The sequence below is a fragment of the Mustela nigripes genome, chromosome 7, assembly GCF_022355385.1.
Source record: "Mustela nigripes isolate SB6536 chromosome 7, MUSNIG.SB6536, whole genome shotgun sequence".
Taxonomy (NCBI): domain Eukaryota; kingdom Metazoa; phylum Chordata; class Mammalia; order Carnivora; family Mustelidae; genus Mustela; species Mustela nigripes.
In genome coordinates, this window is record NC_081563.1 from 98794576 (window position 1) to 98815646 (window position 21071).

Consider the following 21071-nt stretch of genomic DNA (forward strand, 5'->3'; position numbering starts at 1 on the left):
TCTTGCCATTTGTGATGACGTGGATGGAACTAGAGGGTATCATGCTTAGTGAAATAAGTCAAGCAGAAAAATACAACTATCATATGATCTCCCTGATATGAGGAAGTAGAGATGCAACATGGGGGGTTAAGGGGGTAGGAGAAGAATAAAACAAGATGGGATTGGGAGGGAGGCAAACCATAAGTGACTCTTAATCTCACAAAACAAACTGAGGGTTGCTGGGGGGAGCGGGGTTAGGAGAAGGGGGTGTGATTATGGACATTGGGGAGGGTATGTGCTATGGTGAGAGCTGTGAAGTGTGTGAACCTGGTGATTCACATACCTGACCCCGGGGGTTAAAATATATTATATGTTTATAAAAAATTAAAAATTAAAAAAAAAATTTCAGGAATAGGGTAAATAATGTTCATAGAACTTTACCCAGAGTCCTCAGTCATTAACATTTATTGTGTTTTCTTTTTCATTTTTCTATATGTACATATTAATTTTGTTGAATTTTCTGAGTGTAATTTGTAGATAGTATTTGTTTCCTAACAACAAGGCAGTGCAGGTATCATTATATTTTCTAATTTGCAGACATCATTTATTGTCAATTGTCTTAACAATATTTGTGGTTGAGAAAAATCTGACCTAAGGTTCAATCCAGGATCACTTATTGGATGTAATTTCCAATTATTTTTTAATCTGGAAGTGTTTCTTAGTTTGTCTGTCTTTGTCTTTCATGACCTTAATACTTTTGAAGAGTACAGGATAATTATTTTGTAGAATGCCAATCAGTTGGGAGTTGTCCAATTTTTTTTTTTTTTTAGGATTTTACTTATTTATTTGAGAGAGAGAGAGAGAAAGCATGAGTTGGAGAGGAGAAGAGAGAGAGGGAAAACCAGACTCTCTGCAGAGCACAGAGCTCAAAGTGAGCCATGAAGGACCCTGTGACCTGAGCAAAAGTCAAAGGCTTAACTGACTGAGCCAACCAGGCTCGCTTGTCTCATGTTTTCTTTCTTTTTTTTTTTTTTTTAATTTTTATTTATTTATTTGACACAGAGAGAGATCACAAGTAGGCAGAGTGGCAGAAAGAGAGAGGGAGGGAAGCAGGCTCCCTGCTGAGCAGAGAGCCTGATGAGGGGCTCGATCCCAGGACCCAGAGACCATGACCTGAGTTGAAGCCAGAGGCTTAACCCACTGAGCCACCCAGGTGTCCCTAATGTTTTCTTATCATTAGATTGAAATTATGTGTTTTGGCAGGGATATCACACACATCATGGTATATGGTCCTGTTGCAGTGTACTGTCTTTTAAATGCAACTACCTTAAGTTCAGATTAACTATTCTGATCTCATCCACCTAACAGTGAATTTATAGACTAAGCCCAAGACATATTTGTGGGCACATTCAGTGCTACTTCCTCACATATTTCTGAACATCCAAATGTGAGGGGACTGAATAAGTTAAAAATAAACCTACTCTACGAATGAGAAAGTAAACTTTGAAATAAAGCAATACCATTTACATTAACACCCCACAAAATGAAGTACTTAGATATAAATCTAACAAAACATGTGCAGGATATGTTTGAGGAAAATTATAAAACTCTGATCAGTGACATCAAAGAAGTAAGTAAATGGAGAAATATTCCATGTTCATGGATGGACTTGATTTTTTTTTTTAAGATTTTATTTATTTATTTGACAGAGAGATAAGCAGGGGGAGTGGGAGAGGGAGAAGCAGGCTTCCTGCTGATCTGAGAGCCTACTGTGGGGCTCAATCCCAGGACCCTGGGATCACGACATGGGCCAAGGGCAAACACATAACAACTGAGCCACCCAGGTGCCAAGACTTAATATTGTTAAGATGTAAGTTCTTCCCGACTTGATCTATAGATTCAGTTCAATCCCAATTGAAATCCTAGCAAGTTGTTTTGTGGATATTGATAAATGGATTCCAAAGGTTATAAGTAGAGGCAAGAGACCTAAATTGACAACCCAATATTGAATGAGAAGAATCAAGCTGGAAGACTAACTCTACCTGATTTCAAGATTTACTATAAAGCTGCATTAATTGAGGCAGTATGGAATTTGTGAAAGAACAGATTATCTGATCAATAGATTAAGTGATCTTTCACAAATTGTGAAAGAACATTAAAGAACAGATTAACTGATCAGCAGATTAACTGATAAATAACTAGGAGTCCAGAAATAGGCCTGCATAGGTATAGTCAACTGATTTTTGACAGAAGAGCCAAAGTAATACAATGGAATAAAGATAGTTTCTTTAACAACTGATGTTAGAATGACTGGACATTCACTTGCAAAAAACATCTAGTCACAGACCTTATATCCTTCACAAAAATTAACTCAAAATGGATTATATACCTGAATGTAAAACATAAAATTATAAAACTCTTAGAAAATAAGATAGTAGAAAATCTAGATGACCGTGGGTATATGAGGCCTTTTTAGATACCACACCAAAAACACAACTTATGAAAGAAATGGTAAGCTGGACTTTATTAAAATTAAAACCTTCTGCCCTATGAAATATAATATTGAGAGAATTAGAAGACAAGCCACAGACTAGGAGAAAATATTTGCAAAAGACACAGAAAGGACCATTATGCAAAATAAACAAAGAACTCTTAAAACTGAACATTTCAGAATATAAACAACCCAGTTAAAAAATTGGCCAAAGATCTTAACAGACACCTCACCAATGAAGACATACATGTGGGAAATAAGCATATGAAGAGAAAGTCCACATCATATAAGAGATATCACTACGTATTTATTAGAATGGCTGACATCTGGAACACTGATACCACCACATACTGGCGAGATGATGGAGCAACAGGAACTCTTTCTTGCACTGCTGGTGGGAATCAAAAATTGTACAGCTGCTTTGGAAGGCAATTTGGCAGTTTCCTACAAAACTAAACATATGCTTACCATACATTTGAGTAATGGTACTCTTTGGTATTCACCCAAAGGAGTTTGAAAACTCCACAAAATCTGCACATGGGTGTTTATAGAAGCTTTATTCATAATTGCTACTACTTGAAGCAACCAAGATGTCCTTCAGTAGGTGAATGGATGAACTGTGGTACATACAGATAACGAAATATTATCCAGTACTAAAAAAAAAAAAAAAAAAAAAAAAAAAAAAAAAAGAGTTATCAAGCCATAAGAAGGCATGGAGGAAACTTAAATGCATATTATTAGTGAAAGAAATTGATCTGAAAATGCTACATACTGTATGATTCCAATTCTCCTTGTCTATGGCCATGCCACCCTGAATGTGCCCAATCTCGTCTGATTCCAATTCTCCAATATTCTTAAAAAAAGCAAAACTGTGCAGACAATAAAAAGATCAGAGTTTTCCAAGGGTAGAGGAAGGGAGAGATGAGTAGTAGAGAACAGATGACTTGAGGGGCAGTCAAAATAGTCTGTATGTTAGTATAAAGATATACTATGATATATGTCATTATATATTTTTTTCCAAATCCATAGAATTTTTAACAAAAAGAGTGAACCCTACCCAAACTTTTGGTGATTACAATATGTCAGTGTAGGTTCATCCTTGGTTAAAAAAAAAAAATCACCATTCTGGTGATTGATGTTGATAATAGAGGAGGATATGCATGTAGTGGTGGGCGGGGGGGGGGGTCAGGGGGATATAAGAAATCTTTGTACCTCTTAATTTTGTTCTAAACTTAAAATTTCTTCAAAAAAGATAGTCTTAAAAATATATATATAGCCTATTTCAGTGGATTCTGATGCTATAATTAATCAACCAGGGAGCAACATGTTGGGAATGGAGTATAAAGTATGTTTATTTTTAATTTTTATTATTACTTTTATTTTCATCATTTTTCTTTAAATCTTGGAAAGCATGGATGGGCAGTGAAGAAAATAGGGATATGGAGTTGGACATTTTGAATAAACATGATGACTCCAAAACTATAAAAGAATATAATAATTGAAAGTATTCAGTAAGAAGCTATTCCATTCTTAACAGAAAGGCATATGGAGGCCCAGAAAGTGATACGCTATCTCATAAAAGTCAATCAATGAGAAACAATGCAAGACGATTTCATACAGAAGGCAAACAAGCCACATTATTTAGATGAATAAAGTAAATATGATTTCATTAGAAGAGTAGAAGTCTTGACAGCTCCTTTGAACAGCTGCCGCTCATGCAGCAGAGAAGCCTAATTGTTTATATGTGCCTTTAGCTCCTCTGTCAATGGGAAGAGGCCTGTGGAGTGAGGATGTCATTTCTTTGCATAACCAGATGTGACCATGAATATCATTCAGCCTCAGCTTATCAGGGCATGTTATAAGGTTAGCCTTGGCTGAGAAGGTCCTTTGTGTATAGAACCAGAGGTTTCCACATCCCAACTTATAAAATAGGTATTTATTAAAGCTGGATGGAGTCATCAGATCAGGGGATGTCTAATAAACTGGCCTGGGGAACTTATAACATGCTTTCATTTGCACATAAATCTAAATATGCCACCTTTCTGTCTGTAGAACCCATCCCTTCCAATGGGCTTATCCCTGTAGGACTCAATAAAAACCCACTATTAAAATATGAATGCACGGATGGATGTTCCTTTAGAATTAACTGTTTCCAAGGGAGGAATTAGCTATTTGAGGGGAGGCTGGAAGGGAGAATGGAGACCTTGACCTCAAGGCTTAGCACTCAGGACACCATGTACATTCCTAAGCCACTCCTGAGCATTTGTCTCCATGGACAATACTCAACCCTTCTGTAATTCTTGAAGGCACTCTTTCCTACCACCAGGAGTGCAGCAGTTCAACAGCTTGCATGGTTGTTTGCTGTATTGAGCAAATAGTCCACAGTGGGATTCAAACTGTGATTTCCTCCCAAGAACTAAACACCTAATTTATATCAAGTTAAAAATGACAATCAGGTAGTGAGACAGGTAGAGGGTACAGGATTCTCAGCCTCACCCAGAGTTTCTTTCTAGCCTCAGGCAAAATTTCCATTTCAGAAATGAAAATATAAGAACATACATTATTCCTTTGGCATATCAGAGAATAAACTGCCTGTCAGATCTACAGGGATGTCAGTGATACACTACTGTCCTGGCTTTTCTTTTTAGCTCCCCAGTCAGAAGGTCTGCTTTAGATTCACGTATTTATATGTCAAGGGAAAAAGTAGGACATATTTAATCATTTTGTTCTTAACTGGAATACATTTCATGGATAGAACTGGTTGCTTCTATCAGCCATATATTGTGGCTTCAAAGACAATAAAGCCTTTAGTATCCTTGATGTCGTCAGCCAGTGACAATGGAATCCAAGACATGTAACCTAACTCCCTAGCAGCGTCATCTGTTGAAAGGGTTGGTACTACCTGCTTCCAGGACGTGAATGATTCCATAAGACAGAAGAACCTGGAAATCTGGGCTCCTCTGACTCACTGTTAGCTCAACTTGTCATCCTAGGCTTTCCTGTATATGGCCATTCTGTTATACCCTCCAAGAATCCTTCAACACCCGCTTCCACCTATCAACAAAATCCAAGCTCCCCTGTATGGTGCTGGTGACCCCTCATAAACTGACCCCAGTCCACTTCTTTAGCTCATTTCTCAGTCTCTTTCAGCATCTAGCCAGACAAAACTACTTGCAATCCTTCCACCGTCCTGTTATAGTGTGTTGCATATGTTATGGCATCCTCTATAAACCCTCTTTCCCTTTGCTCTGTTGAAATCACGAGTCTCAATGCAAATTCACCTCAACTTGACATTGCATGACCCAGGAAGACTTCCCTTCTGTTGGAAGTCATTGCCTCATGGGTATGTTATCATAAAACTATTACTAAACATATTGTCATTTGTTTACAAAGAGTACTCTATTCCTCTGACTTCTTGAAGTCAGAACCTATGTTCTATCTGACTGATGCCCTCTGTGTGGCAGACGATGTTAATGCCTCACCTTCATTCTTATGGTCTACCCTGGATACCACCTGCAGACAGTACCTATATTTTCCAGATTCTCCATGCATCTCTACTTCTGGAAGCATGTTTGGTCCACCTAGGGAAGGCAGAATTTCTGGGAATTTGATACCCCTCAGGTGCAACCCTCAACCAAGAAAGAATAGGAATTGGTGGTAAAATTTCCCAATTTCCTTACTCTTTGATGGGATAACTCAGAGATGTCATCACTCATAGAAGGTCCAGTAACAGAATGTTGCATTAATGGTCTGTGTTTTGTTTCTGCATCAATTCCGTTGGGTAGTTCCCTCCCATGCTGAATCTGATCTTGGCTATGTGCACTTGCTTTGGCCAATGAGACTTAGTAAATGTGACACAAAAAAAGACTTTAAAAGAGTACACTGGGGCTTGATTTCTCCTCTATATCTTGCAACCTTTCTTAGACCAATGGGATTGAATCCCAGTTGCCTATTTGTTCCCAAATCCATGTCTCAGTGTCTGAGATCTTACTTGGTTATTCAATGTACTAAGTAGATGTTTTTTGAATGAACTGATTATTCTTCTGCTTCTATACTTTTTTTTTAATTTTTTATTTTTTATAAACATATATACTTTTTTCTGTATGACTGTGGCTATTACTTTCTTTGTCCATTGTTTTCAAACTCCCAAGTTTTCCTTGGTCTCTTCTTCCTTTCCAGTTTATGGCCAGAATGGTTGGTTTTGACTTCAGCTGTTGGGTCCAAATTTAGGTTTATGCCAGGCCACACTGAAGACACAACTCTGCAGATTCCCTTTGGCACTGATTCTGCCCTCCCTCAACCCACAAAATGCACTTCTGGACATCAAGACATCAATAATAGCTTGTTTCCTACCCCTCTCTCCACATCTTAGGCTCTGCAAGGTCTCTCTTGGTCTGACAACCCCTAGAGATATAGTCATCAGGAACTGACTAGAATTGGCACTTGGATGCCAACTGCCTTGTATTCGAACTTCCATCACCTTTGAAGAGAACTGAGAGCCTCCTGATAAAATTGATTTTTCTCCCCTCACAAAAGTAGAGAACAAGCTAAGGGCAAGGAAGGAGAGAATTTGTGTATCACCTTTTTCTCTGTCACTGGTTTCTTAATTCCCCATCAAGTCACAAAATTTTAGTCTATTAATGGTAATTAATTAATTGAAGCCATTTAACACAAGAACAAATTAGGATATTCATGTAACCTTTCTTAAAGTGCTTGGTCTTCCTGATTGCAGCATTACGTAACACATCAGCCTGTCATTTAGCGAGCATCTGATGATAATTGAAGCTTTTAGTTTTTTTCCTCATCATTTATTTTTATATTTATTGAGTGCTTACTAAATGTACAGTGCTGCATTAGTCACGAAGAGGGCAGACTGTCAAAGAAACACAATTCCTATGCTGTATTTCACCAAGTATAAATTAAATAGGTTGTTATTGGTGTAGAATCAGTCCCTGAATCTATGAGCAGCTTTGTTTGGAAAACTGGAATTCACAAAACTTTTATAGGTTAAAGGGTGAAAAGCAAGCCAGGAGGACCTGCAATGAACTGGTGTCAGACCAAGTTGGTACATGTGGTTAATCACTCATAAGAATCACTCACACAGTCAGGTTGTCCATCTCATCCAATGTGAAAGGCAGATGGAATGGTTCCAGTCTCTGAACCTCAGCCAATAAGCAACAAGGTTCCAACACTCATTGCCAGTAGTTAAGAACGTAAACATCAGGTTTAATATTCTTTTTCTAATGTATAAAATGATAGGTTAAACTGTCTAAGACTCTAGATAAACCATTTAGAATAATCAGGCAGGCATATCACAATTTTTTGGCGGGGTGGCAATTTCCCAGTGGTCCATCTAGCATTTAGAAACTGTTATCTATAAACAGCATTAAAATGACATAAATTTAAATCACCACAATACTTTTCCTCTTTCCCTTCCCTTACCCACTACACTTCTTCTTTTTTTTTTTTTTCAAGATTTTATTTATTTATTTCACAGAGATCACAAGTAGGCAGAGAGGTGGGCAGAGAGAGAGAGAGAGAGGGAAGCAGGCTCCCTGCTGAGTAGAGAGCCCGATGTGGGGCTTGATCCCAGGACCCTGGGATCATGACCTGAGCCGAAGGCAGAGGCTTAACCCACTGAGCCACCCAGGCGCCCCACCCCCCCACGACTACACTTCTTGAAGGAATTGTCTAGATACCTCCCCTTCATCATATTTACTGCTACCCTTCACAATTTGGTGTCCTTCTTGTAAAAGACAAGATCACTTTCCCCACTCAGATCCCTTTGGGCCTTAGTATTTAGTGTATGCCAGCCTCTGCATCTTTTCATCTGAGTTTGCTCTGGTTGGCCAAATTCTGCATGTTGAACATGTGCCAGGTCAAAGTGCTGGGAAACATAATGCCATCCAGGACAAAATATCAATCATGAATCAATGTCTGATTGTAATTGGTATATAAATACCCTAGCATCCTCACTCCTCAGGCAGGACAACTCTGGGGCCTGTGTTTGACACCAGTTCTCAGAGATTCCCAATAGAACTGAGTACCCGTTATCCACAGTGACAACTTGTTCTATAATGCACATTTCATTCTTTCTTTCCCTTCCCCATTTCAATTCTCCCACTCCCCTACCAGTATTTTCGAGACGCATTCCTTAAACGAACAATTTGCATTTAAACTCTTGTCCCACAGACTACTCTTGGGGACCCAAAATGACATATGTGGCCTATTCCACAGTGCTAAGGTGACTTCTCCAATTTTAACAAGGATTTCATCTCTAGAACCGGTGGCCTTGCTTGCCCTGTTCTTTCTTTCTTAACCCTCATCTCCTTTCCTTTCTCAGCTCTGGATTCTCCTTCCATATCTGTAACAGTCCAGGCTCTGTTTCCTCTCCCTGGTCTTCTTTTCTCCTTTATGTCCAAAGTTCTCTAGGATTTTGTCCTATGACCTCTTCTCTCATTTTTCTCTTAACACTCTTCCTTGGCAATGCTGTCTACTGCTGTGGCACGACTGAGGTGTATGTGGATGGGTGCTTGTACATTTGACTTTCAGTTCCTTGGCCACCTTCACCTCTTTTTGACTTTGATAACTATCTTCCATGGGTGTTATCATCATCTGGAGGTGCATAGGACTTGGAGACTTGAGTTTGAACATCCCATTCAGTCACTAACCATAGCTTTCTCTTTCAGTTCTTTCACTATTAATCCCCATTTACCTTCTCTTCTAGTTTACTGATATCCCATTTTTTGAAAACTCGATTTCTCTCTCCCCCAACTTCCACTACCCCCACTTGAGTGCTGTTCAAGAAAATGACTCAGTTGGTGCTACCACAGATCCATTCTCTTCCACTTGTCCTCTTGGTACTTCCAGAAATCATCATTTGTCCTTTCATCAAGTCCTCTCTTCCCATTAGCAATGTGCAAAATGTTATATCTTTTGAAACCCCCATCCCATCACCCCTTCCTTCACTGGAAGTGTTGACCTTGTCTTCTTCACCTTTGAAATAATTGTGACTCCTCAGTGGGTATCCTCCCCATATACTCCTCTGAGACCTTCGCACTGAACTTCATCAGCCCATTCCTCTCCTTTAGCTCAGAGAGAGGAGATTTCCCTTTTCCTGCTCATGCTAATCCTTTGGCTTTTCATTAAACCTAGCTAACCAAGAGATGAATGAAAATGAAGATTTTGATGATGGCAGAAATTCTGGTGAAAGAACTTGTGATGAAATAAACAATTTCATTGTAGAACAAATACAGGCAACATTATAAATCATGGTTAAATGCAGAAGATTAATATTTTTTATAACTTAATGTAAAAATAATGATGCACCTATGAACATTGCAATGTGGGAATAGAGGAGGCCATAGGAAGTATTAGGAGGTTAATGTCCCCACTTTGCTAAGCATGGACTCCACTACATTCACTTAAGTTGAAATATGTAATAAAATAATCAAACATGTTAATAAATATGTCATTAAATATTATCTATCTATATTATAGACATTATATTATTTATATGTTATCTATATTATCTAAATATTATCTATCTAAATGTCATTAAATATTATCTATTATTTATATGTAAAATAATCACAAACTCCTCACTCAATATCATCACATTTTTTTTCAATATTATGAAACAATATGTCTGTGTGACTAATTTGTCTGAAGTGTAACAATGTAATCAATTTTTTTCAGTTTCCTTCCTTTCTGTTAAATTCTGTAATAATTAAATTGATATTTTAAAATTTAAAATAGTGTGTACAATGTAATCCCAGTTTTGCAAAACTATTTATCTAATGACCTTTCTTTTTTTTTAAAAAAAGATTTTATTTGTTTATTTGACAGAAAGAGATCACAAGTAGGCAGAGAGGCAGGCAGAGAGAGAGGGGGAAGTAGGATCCCTGCTGAGCAGAGAGCCCAATGAGGGGCTCAATCCCAGGAACCTGAGTTCAAGGCAGAGGCTTAACGCACTGAGCCACCCAGGTGCCCCTCTAGTGACCTTTCTTTTCTCTATATGTATTCTTACAGAAATAGCTGCAATAAAATTTACCTAATGCTGGTAATGGTTTTTTCTGAGTAATGAGATTTAAGGTAATAAAACAAAAACAAAAACAAAAACCTTTCTTCCAGTGCTTTTTTTTTTGTACTACTACTTGATATTAAAAAATAAAGAGGATGGGTAATTTTGACAAAAATAATTAAGCTATTATGTTTTTCATATGCTTAAGAGTCTTATGTCAAGGTATTAACTTGATGATTTCCACTCATGGCATTTACAAAGGCTGTAATGTGTAAAAAACACTGTGGCTTTCACGGAGAGATGAGCCATCATCCCAGTCAAAGTATTCACATATTTTATTTGCTTGTTTGTTTAAATCTCAAGAGGGAAGATGCTGAATTGTCTAAGAAATCTGATACCAACATAAATTAGATCATTCATTCAACAACTACTCATTGCAGGCTTAGTTTATCGCATTTTATCCCACTATGTTTACACAGAAAGCAAGACTGCTGATGTCATTACCCTCAGCTTCTATTAAAACACTGGAACAGTGAAATCCAAGTACCCCAGGTCAAAATAATTTTTTTTCTAATGCCATTACTACACGTGGCACATGTATTAAATCTAAATTGTTCTATTCCTGTTCTTGAAGTCTCCAAATAAATAGTTCTATATATCTCTCATCTCTCTTTGAACTCTTTCTACTTCAATACAGAGTGGCCATTAAGTGAATCTATTTAGGAAAATCTAGGAGAATAAGATGTTCATGAGTCAGTGTCAAATTTAAAGTTATAAATAAAAAACAACCTTAGAATCCTATAGTTTTCATGTTCTTGTCAACTTTCTAATTGAGAAACTATCAACATCCTGTAACATTCTTGAGTCTATTTCATTTGTGTCAGAAAAATCAAGTTTGTGTCCATGTTTAACTTTCAATCTAAGAGTTTGTTATGTCCAATTAATCTTACCACAGGAGCCCAGCACATCACAACCCTCTCCAAAAAGTCATGGTCAATTTATTTTAGGGACAAAAACAATTTATCAAGAGAGTTTACTGCTTTTTATATAAATCTCATATAGAAGCCGTTCACTAACATGGAATTATGACATTTAGGGTGGAAGTGTTAATTCAAATATAATTTCTTGATTCCCAACCATTAGTGGAATTTAGTCAGTTAATGGACTTGAGCTATATATAATATGTTATACATAGGTACATTTTATGTATTATTATAAATTAATATAATAAATATAAACTTTATAAAATAGTATATATTACATATATTAAAAATCTATATTTATATAAGGAAGGTGAAACTAAAATTCCTGCTTTTGAAGTGTCCTATGATTATTTGAATCTCAAATAACAATGCAAAAATTCGATTCAGGGTTTCTTTTTGAAATGATGGATCTGAGCTCAAATGTAGAATGAAGCCCCTACTCTAATGGGTGGAAGAAATGTGAACTTCAGGTTTCATGTTTGTTTTTTTTTTTTTAAGATTTTATTTATTTATTTATTTGACACAGAGAGAGAGAGAGAGATCACAAGTAGGCAGAGAGGCAGGGAGAGCAGGAGGGGGAAGCAGGCTCCCTGTCAAGCAGAGACCCCAATGTGGGGTTCAGTGTGGGTAGGCTCGATCCCAGGACCCTGAGATTATGACATGAGCTGAAGGCAGAGGCTTACCCCACTGAGCCACCCAGGGGCCCTCATGTTTTATTTTTAAAACCTGATTTCTTTGAGCAGTTACAGCCAAATATATAATTATTGCAAACTTAACTATAGCATTACTCCCTGATGTGCTATAACATTATGATCTACAGCTAATAAGATCTTTTGAAAGAAACATTGTATTTTAGATATTCATTCATTTGAGAAAAAGAGGTGTAATTTTTTTCCTTCTTTTGTATTTTGATCAAGTTTTAACTGCAGGCTTTTTTTTTTCTTCCTGCTCAAAGAGCTAATCCATTCTATTACTGATAATTTCTAAGTTGGGAATTTTAGGGAAACACAAGAGTCTCCCAGGCGTTGACTTGCTGCTTGTTACCTACTTCTTCTTCCTAGCTAAATTGCAGCCTATAAACAAATGGATGCTACAGGGGTAATTATTTGAAAACTAGTTCTTCAAATGCCTTTTCTCTGAATTAATGACCAGTCACTTTGTGATCCAAGTTTATTTATCATTCAAGAAGCACATAATGAGCCCCTATTATGAGTAGGGCAAATCGGTTGCCAGTGGGACAAAAGTTTTTAATGGATTTTATATCTTCATGGAGAAGAAAAATCACAAAGGCCTGAAAAGTTGGCTTACATTATGAAGTGAAAATATAGGAGCTTGCATAAGTCTTTTAAAAAATTATTGTTCTTGTGATCTGATTTGGTTTGGTTGTAAGGTTTAGAGAGTCAATCAAACAACTTAAGAAAAGGGATATTTATTGACAGTATATTGGTTTGGGTAATCCTGGTTGTTCTAAAGATAAAGTCTCAAATCTCAGTGTAATAGCAGTTTAATTTCTCACTCATAAAATTCTTCTAAGTCAAGAATCAGGGACCTGGGGTCCTTCCATCTCTGCCATCTTTGGCATTTAGCTTCCAAAGTTACTGTTCTCTATCACATCAAGCCTCAGAAGAGAAAAGAGGGCAGAGAATCAACTTATGGGAAGTTTTTATGCATTAAGCAAGGAAGCAGTGCACTTCATTTTGGCTTACATTACATTGGGTATAATCATCATATGGTCATACTCATCTGCAAGACAGGCTAGGAAGTGTGGTCTTACTGCGGCCCATGGAGAAGAGGAAAATAGTTTGGTGATTAGCTTTTACCTTCTGTCACAGATGTCTTTTGCTAGGAAATGGACCTGGAAAGTTATTAGGCACTCAGGAAGAAATGTCTGCATCTCCCATGGCCTGGATGGGCTCTTTTATGGGCATTAGAACCCATTCTACTCTCTACAGCAACTAGTGAATTAAATTTCCTAAGGAACCCCAGTATGATTGGTTGAGATAATCTCCATGGTCTATAATGAATTAAATTCACTGGATTATTTGAGCCAGGCCCTCTTATGGACCACGGCCAGCTCATGGATGGGTTCCCACTGGACAGAGTTTATTCCTCTTTCAATCAGTTGTTACTCCTGAGAAAGTACAACCTACAACTGCCTTCTTGAGTTAACAAAAAAAAATACATATAGATAGAAAGATCTATAGATATAGCGATGCTATCACCCTATTATTATTACTATTACCAATAATAGGTTGTTTATTCCATGTACTTGTCAATGTGTCCAGCACCTTACATGCACTATATTATTTATTTTTCCTAACCACTATATTTTAAACATGAACCTCTCTCTGAGAGATTTTGTAAACTAGACAAGTTTCCAGTACTGTCTAATTCTAAATCCCAACATTTTTACTTTTGAATATGGCTGTTCCTGGCTTTCTTCAGTCACAAGAAGGACACTGGATGTAGTCAGTGCTGTGACAAATGTGACTGGTGCCAAGAGAAAGGAATAGATTCAATGCAAAGGAAGTCCCAAAGAGAGAATGTTCTGGTCTAGGTCAGTCAGAGAAGACTTGAGGGAAGAGTTTGGACTTGACAAAAGGCATACAGCATTAAATTAGGTTCTAAAAGGAATTCATAGTATTCATGTTGGGGGAGTAGAGTTCTGGACTATTTGCCTTTGCTTACAATGGTAGTAGGTCTTGGAGTTTCAGCAAAGTTATTCCTTAAGGGCTTCCTAGAAATCCTTTTGTAAATACTTAGGATCAAATCTATATTCTACTTTTTGTCCCCCTCTAAACCATGTTAATCTTGATCGGAGAAGTATGGGCCAGAGGGTAGGGGATTACTTCTTTGGACTGACAACTGATGCATGATGAAATGAAAGTGAAATTATAGAATCTGGATTCAATATTTTTGGGACATTCAGACACCACTGAAAGGGTGAAAATAAATATTCAAAATAAATATATCTGACAAAAGATTCCTGTTGTAATAGCCAAAGAGCTCCTACAAACCAAAAATTAAGACAATCAAACAGACAAACGAACACACAAACCAAAAAAACAAAGCAAAACAAAAACAAAAACAAACAAACAAAAACAACAAAAAAGAAAAAAAAAACACCCTTTCAGGGCAAAAGACCTGAACAAATAATGAATGAAAAAGGATATCTGAACCACCAAAAAGCATATGAAGATGTATTCAGCTTCAATTGATCATCAGGGAAATGCAAACCAAAATCACAATAAGATACCATCACCATTAGATAACCACCAAAATAACTAAAAGGAAAAAGATATAAAAAGTCAAATGTTGGTGAGAATGTGGAACAATCAGAACCCTCACATGCTTTCGAGTCATGTGTGGCAGGCAGAATTCTGAGATGGTCTCCAAGATATCTGCTGCTTTGTGTGCATGCCCCGTATAATCCCCTTCCCTTGAGTGTGGAGGCAGTATTGTATAGATTATATTATATAGCAGAGATGCAGAGATTCATCCAATGTAGTTGTAATCAGCTTATCTGAATTAATCAAAAGAATTATCCTGTGTGGGCCTGGCTTAATCAGGTTAACCTAAGCAGGGACTGAGTCCTTTCTGAAAGAAGGGTGAAAGTGTGAGGTTTATGGGAGGGGTAATGCACTAGATCATGAAGGTAGCTTCCGGGAGCTGAGAGTGGAGCCAGCAAAAAATGAAGACCCCAGGTCTACAACTACAAGGAGCTGAATTCTTCTAAAATATTGACTATGCTTGTAAGTAGATTTCCCCTTTGTTGTGCCTCTAGATGAGGACATAGCTGGCCAATATCTTGATTTCAACCTGTGAGCAGCAGATCCAACTAAAATGTGCTAGATTCCTTACCCATGAAAACTATGAAATAATGAATTCATGTGGTTTTAGGACACCAACTCTGTGGTAATTTTTTTACACAGCAATAGAAAACTATTACAGTCTCCTAAAGTTGAATGTGTGTATGCCCTTTAACTCAATGATTCTACTCCTAGGGATATTCACAACAGGGAGGCATATGTGTGTTCACCAAAATACATACACTACAGTATCCAAAGAAGCAATGTGCTTAATAACCTAAAACCAAAAAATACCCAAATGAGCAAGAGGGGGAACTTATGGGATGTGAATAATATTTTATTTATTGATTTGGATGCTAGATATACATGTGTGCCTGGGTTGAGAAAGTTTATAAAGCTGTGTTCTTTCCTAAATTATACTTCAATAAGTTAAAAGAAATTTAATTTTAAAATTAAATTCAGTTAAAGTTAAAATTAGACATTCAATTAAAATGAAGAGAAATTTACTCTTTAATTATATAACAGCACAATTAATACTAGATTTAAAAAAATTAATGATCACACATATAAGAGTAGTTACATGATTTTCCTAGCCTTAGGCCTACATGGATAAAAAACAAAATCTATTGTAGTAAAATAAAAACACTTAATTGTCAATTGTTTGGATTTTTACCTAAATTCATACTTGATTTTTGACCAACCTTCAACATATCTTTTATTTATATTTTTAAAGATTTTTTATTTATTTATTTGACAGAGAGAGAGAGAGAGAGATCACAAGTAGGCAGAGAGAGAGGGGGAAGCAGACTCTCTGCTGAGCAGAGAACCTGATGTGGAGCTGGATCCCAGGAACCTGAGATCATGACTTGAGCCGAAGGGAGAGGCTTAACCCACTGAGCTACCCAGGCACCCTCAACACATCATTTTAATAAGTAATTGTGCTTTTCCTTCTTTCTTTTCTTTCTTTTTTTTTTTTAACAAAGGATTTAAAATTAGTAATGTATTGGTAATTTTAAGGCATTCTTTGGAATAACACCTCTGATGTTATTGTAAATTCACTCACTCTCCTGGACATATATATCTTCTTTGATGAACTTATGTCCTTGGGTCAGGTCATGATAAAATAGAAAATTTAGTCTCAACACACCTTTCTGACAGTAAAGTTATAGGTAGTTTTCCTTCACTTCAGGGAAGAAATATAACTGTTTGTTCATGGCCTTGTAAGAGTTTGACAAAATAATCAACAAATACTCATTTTTATATCTTATACAGACCACCATGCTAAATATAGGGCTAAAGGAAGACATGGTATATTGCTTCTTCTCTTGGAAGATTTATGATCTATCTGAAGAAGTACATACTCATACACATTAGTTAATGACCTAGGCACACATAAGTGTTGGATGCAGAAAAAAAGTAAGAAGGAAGAAAGGAAAGGAAAAAAAAAAAAAAAAAACCATCAGAACTCTAAAATGGTGCCCCAAGAGTGGAGTTCTTGGTTGTAAGAGAAGGGTTTCCCAGAGGCATCTTGGTAGAATAACAAAATTATTTGGTTTTAAATTTGAGTTTTTTCCCTTTCCAAATATAAACATAACTACTTGGTGCTTTAAGTTTTTCATCTGAGAATAAGGCCTGATGACAACAATTTCTATGTCACAGTTTTCTGAAGTTAGATGAGATAATTCAGTAAAATAGTAGATTCCCCCAGTCTGCCTAGCTGACCCTTCTTTGGGATGAATAAATAACCATCAAGGATCTTTTGTGTCTGACACTGTGCATCGGAAAGGATGGAGCAGTAGGGAGTTGGAAGATACACTGAGTATTAGAGAGAGGAAGGAAGAGATATTATGTGTTTAAAATGAAAAAAAAAAAGAGTAACAAAAGTACAGTACAGCATGATGAAAACAAGACAGGACAAACCTAAAGGAACAGATAAAACAAAGGACATTTCTTTACAGGGTGGCAGACCCAATAAAAGTCCGGCTTTGGTGAGGAAACCAGAAATATAGAAGATATCATCCTTGAATATTTAATACCTTTCAAGTGGACAGATACTTACACCCATATTTACTTACATATATCAAATGACTAGAAGACAAATGATGGAATGTACTATCTTATGTTGTGTAGGCTTTGCTTTTTTGTCAAAGAGGAATTTGGAGAATGGAAAGCATATTGTTGTTCATAGCATCAGGAAAGGTTCAAGCTCAGGCTTGAAGGATGGGTAGAACATGAATCCAAGGAAGTAAAAGAGTGTTAATTCTATGCAGGTGTGGCATTATGCAAAGATTCATCAGACGCATTCTGCCATAGACTGATTTTTTAACTTAAATATGTATCAGAACAAAAATCATCTGGATAAGAGATGCTACTTTTGAGAGGTTATAGAGAGGTTAGGAGTGGTGGCAAGGCAAAAGCTCATTTTTCCTAGATAAAAATTGCATATTTGAGGCTGATGCAATACCAGTGGACTCCTCTTGAGGAAAGAGTGGGAATGAGAGAGGCTTAGGTATCTGATTTTACCCCAAAGTGTGAGTTCCCTCAGATTTTATGGTAAGTATATCAAAATTATCCAGATTCATTTGTGAAAAGATTATCTCTATAACTCCTTTCTCAAACTTCACCATCAAAAACCCCATTAAGCTATTTACCTCTATACAAAAAGAATGTCCCTCTTGGAGAATTAATAAGTTAAACCATTATCTGTCTTAGCTACTCCCGCATTTGCTTAAGTTGCTAAGATTCTAAAAGGCATATTTCCTAATGGTAGGTAAAAAGATAGCAATGTCTGCCTATGCTATGAAAAAGTGCATGGCATGGGGAGAGAGAAACAGGATTTCTTCACCAACTGCAACCCCTTTACTCTCAAAAACTAGAGTCTGATGCCACATCCTTTTTCGGCATACCTCACAGCCCAGCACATCCTGCAGAGCACTTATCCTCTTTGGTATATACCAAGAGGTAAAGAACATGAGTTTATCTCTAAAAAATCTGGGTTTATATTCAAATCTTTATTTTTTTATTATTATTTTTTTTACCTTGGACCCTGATCTGAACCCATTTCCGTATCAGTGTTATGTACTTAATAACAACAGTAGGTTCCTCAGAGTTGTTGAGGATATTAAGTAAGAATGTATGTAAAGACTGCAGAACACAAGGGTGTCCTATTGCTGTCAGATAATAACAATCACTATCACAATCACTTTTATATTTATGGCTCCTGGGTCCTGAGTCTTGCCAAGTTAGTGGGGTGGGGTGGGAAGGACGGAGGGTCTGCCTGTTTATTGTGTTGGTGGCACTCTTGAAACAGCCCCAGACTCCAGGCGAGAACGGGCTTCTCCCTCAGCTGGCATCTTCTCTCCCCTGCTCCACCCACGCTTCCCGGGAGCAACAAGTTCCCTACTGCAAGACCCGCCCGCGCGCCACTGGTAGACCAGGCAGGCGCCTCCTCCCAGACCTCTGACTTAACTCGCTCTGAAACCTACCTGAGGTCGAAATCGTGCCTGCCAACGCCCTGCGGAGGAGGGATAGCCCGCGGCGTGTGAGGGAGCCCTAGCCGCGCCTGGGACGGAGGCGGGAGGCGTGGGAAGTCGGGACAGGGGACCCATAGGAGACCTAGTTCGCGCTGCCCTTGAGAGGCAAAAGCAACAGAAGAAAGCACCCGCCGATCATCTCCAGCCTCTCCCCTAAGATCAGGAGGGAGGAAAGAGAGCCCCGAATCCCACGGACCTCCACCCAGCCCTCTGGTTGCCAAATAGCATCCCGATGTCCTCCACGCTCCCCTCGCCCGGTTTCTCCTTGCACTCTCACTCCACCCCACGCCTCGCCAGGTCCCCTAAGGACACTTGCGATTTCTGACAAGATATTTTGCAAGAAGGACAAATAGATAAGCCACAGCCCCCACCCAGCACTCTCCTCTCCACTGCTTTCCCAGAATGGATACCCTGGAGTCGCCAAAGGAGTCCCAAGGCATCCTATATTAGGAGCCTTACCTAGCTGCCCAAACAGTTGAACTCTGACAACTTCTTGGAATGGGGATCCCCGTACTCTCGTGGGAAAGCCAAGCTGGCCGCCCACACACCGGGAGAGATGCCCCGATTTCTCCATAGGGAACTCCTCTCAAAATTTACCTTTCTAGCTTCTATAGCTGTGAGTTGAGAATCGGGGAGCTAACTAACACTACGCTTCGGGGGCGGGCGCTCGTGGGCAGGGGCGAGGGCGAGAAGTTCCACCCCGATTTTGGAAAGAAAACCGAGTTCATGTCTCCAAGTCTCCTGCAGCCAGGGAGCTGTGGTTCCTGGAAAAGAGCCGGGGCCCAAGTCACCGGGAGGGAAGTCCTCCTAGCGCGGGATCCGAAAAGCACGGAGGTGAATTGCAATGTCCAAGCTTTTAGTCTTGTCGGTCGGAAACTACTCTTTCTCCAGGAGATGGGGGCAGGGGATACATCCCTGGCAAAGACTGCCAACGTCAAGCCCAGATGTTCAACACTTCATTCCTCCATCCCCACGCAGCCCTGAGAACTTGGTACCTCGGACAGCAGCCCGGGCGCAAGGCATTGTTAGAAACGTGTTATCTGGTTTTCGCCACCAAGTCAAAGAGCAATAAATTATTTTTGTGACCTTACTAGTACAATTTGAAGGACATTTTAATTACATAACCCGTGAAAGATCACCGGAGGCAATGTCGTGTTAAAGAGCCCATGGCAGAATATCTGCATCGCATGAGAAAGAAAACTTGCAAATCTGCAATGAGATTGCGCAGAGCTGCCCCCGTTTTGAAACAACATGCGAAATGCAAGGGAGATCTTACCTTTCGGACTCCAAAGCCGTGTTCTGCTGCAACTTGGCGAGCTTCTTCCTCTCCTCCTTTATGCAACTCCACAAGAAAATGATTCGTGAAGACCGGTCTCTTGGCAGATGCAAAAACCATGACACAGAAGAGGAGCCCGGCGGCCGCCTTCCACTGGGAGACACAGCCACCTTTCATCTTTCTCTGGGAGTGAAAAGTGGTGCTAGGAGGCGCGCAAGCTTGTGGAGCGGGGGACTCGGAGGAAAGGTGCAAAAAAATATATAGATAGATAGATAGATAGTTTTTTTGTTTGTTTAAAAAAAATCTTTGTGTTGGGAAAAAGACTGACTAGGGGCTCGGAAAGCAGCAAATCAATGTGTGCTCTTCTCCAGCATCTGTCTGGCGGGGAAGCCGTGTAATCAGGCTCTCTGGCAGAGGTGCGAATGGGGGGGGGGAGCTGTGTGTATCTGAGAGAAAGAGCGAGTGTATGTCTGTGCTTGAGGCTAAATCTGCATTTTCAGCTCCTCCTCGGCTCCAATTCCACCGGGGGCCGGAGGAGAGCACCAGCCTGGGTGACGTGTGCCCGCTATCAGCCAATGAGGACGGGAGATGCGTCGGGCCCCGCCCAGGACCGCCCCGGGCCCGCCTCTGCCCGCCCCCGGCCCGGCCGGTCCGCCTCCGCCGACCGGGGGCGCCAAGCGGCGAGCCCGCGCCCCCGCCCCTTTCAGAACCCTGGAGAGCTCTTCCATCTCTCCACCCGGGCCCGCCTTGCTCCCAGGAAAATCCCCCCAGCTGTAATCTGGTCGGCGGTGCCGGAGTGATGTCATTGTTTGTGGAAATCTGTAAGGCTCTGGAAAGGGAATTACGGCGTGTGCCGCTCTCTGAGGCCCCGAGGGGAGCTGGGGCACCGGCCTCTCCCTAGCCCTCTCCCCTGCTTATTTTCCGCTCCAAAACAACTCTCTCTTTCTCTCTCTCTCTCTCAAGGCATATTTGCCTCT

General features: G+C 39.2%; 1 protein-coding gene across 1 annotated transcript in view; it reads right to left on the reverse strand.

Moving 5' to 3' along the window:
• PCSK2 (proprotein convertase subtilisin/kexin type 2) overlaps window positions 1–20606 on the reverse strand; it is a 266931-nt gene extending 246325 nt beyond the window's left edge. The window contains exon 1 of the mRNA XM_059406505.1: window positions 20095–20606. Coding sequence (XP_059262488.1) covers window positions 20095–20271 — 177 coding nt within the window. The 5' untranslated portion in view covers window positions 20272–20606. The remainder of the gene's footprint in view (window positions 1–20094) is intronic.
• Between the last annotated feature and the right edge of the window lie 465 nt (window positions 20607–21071).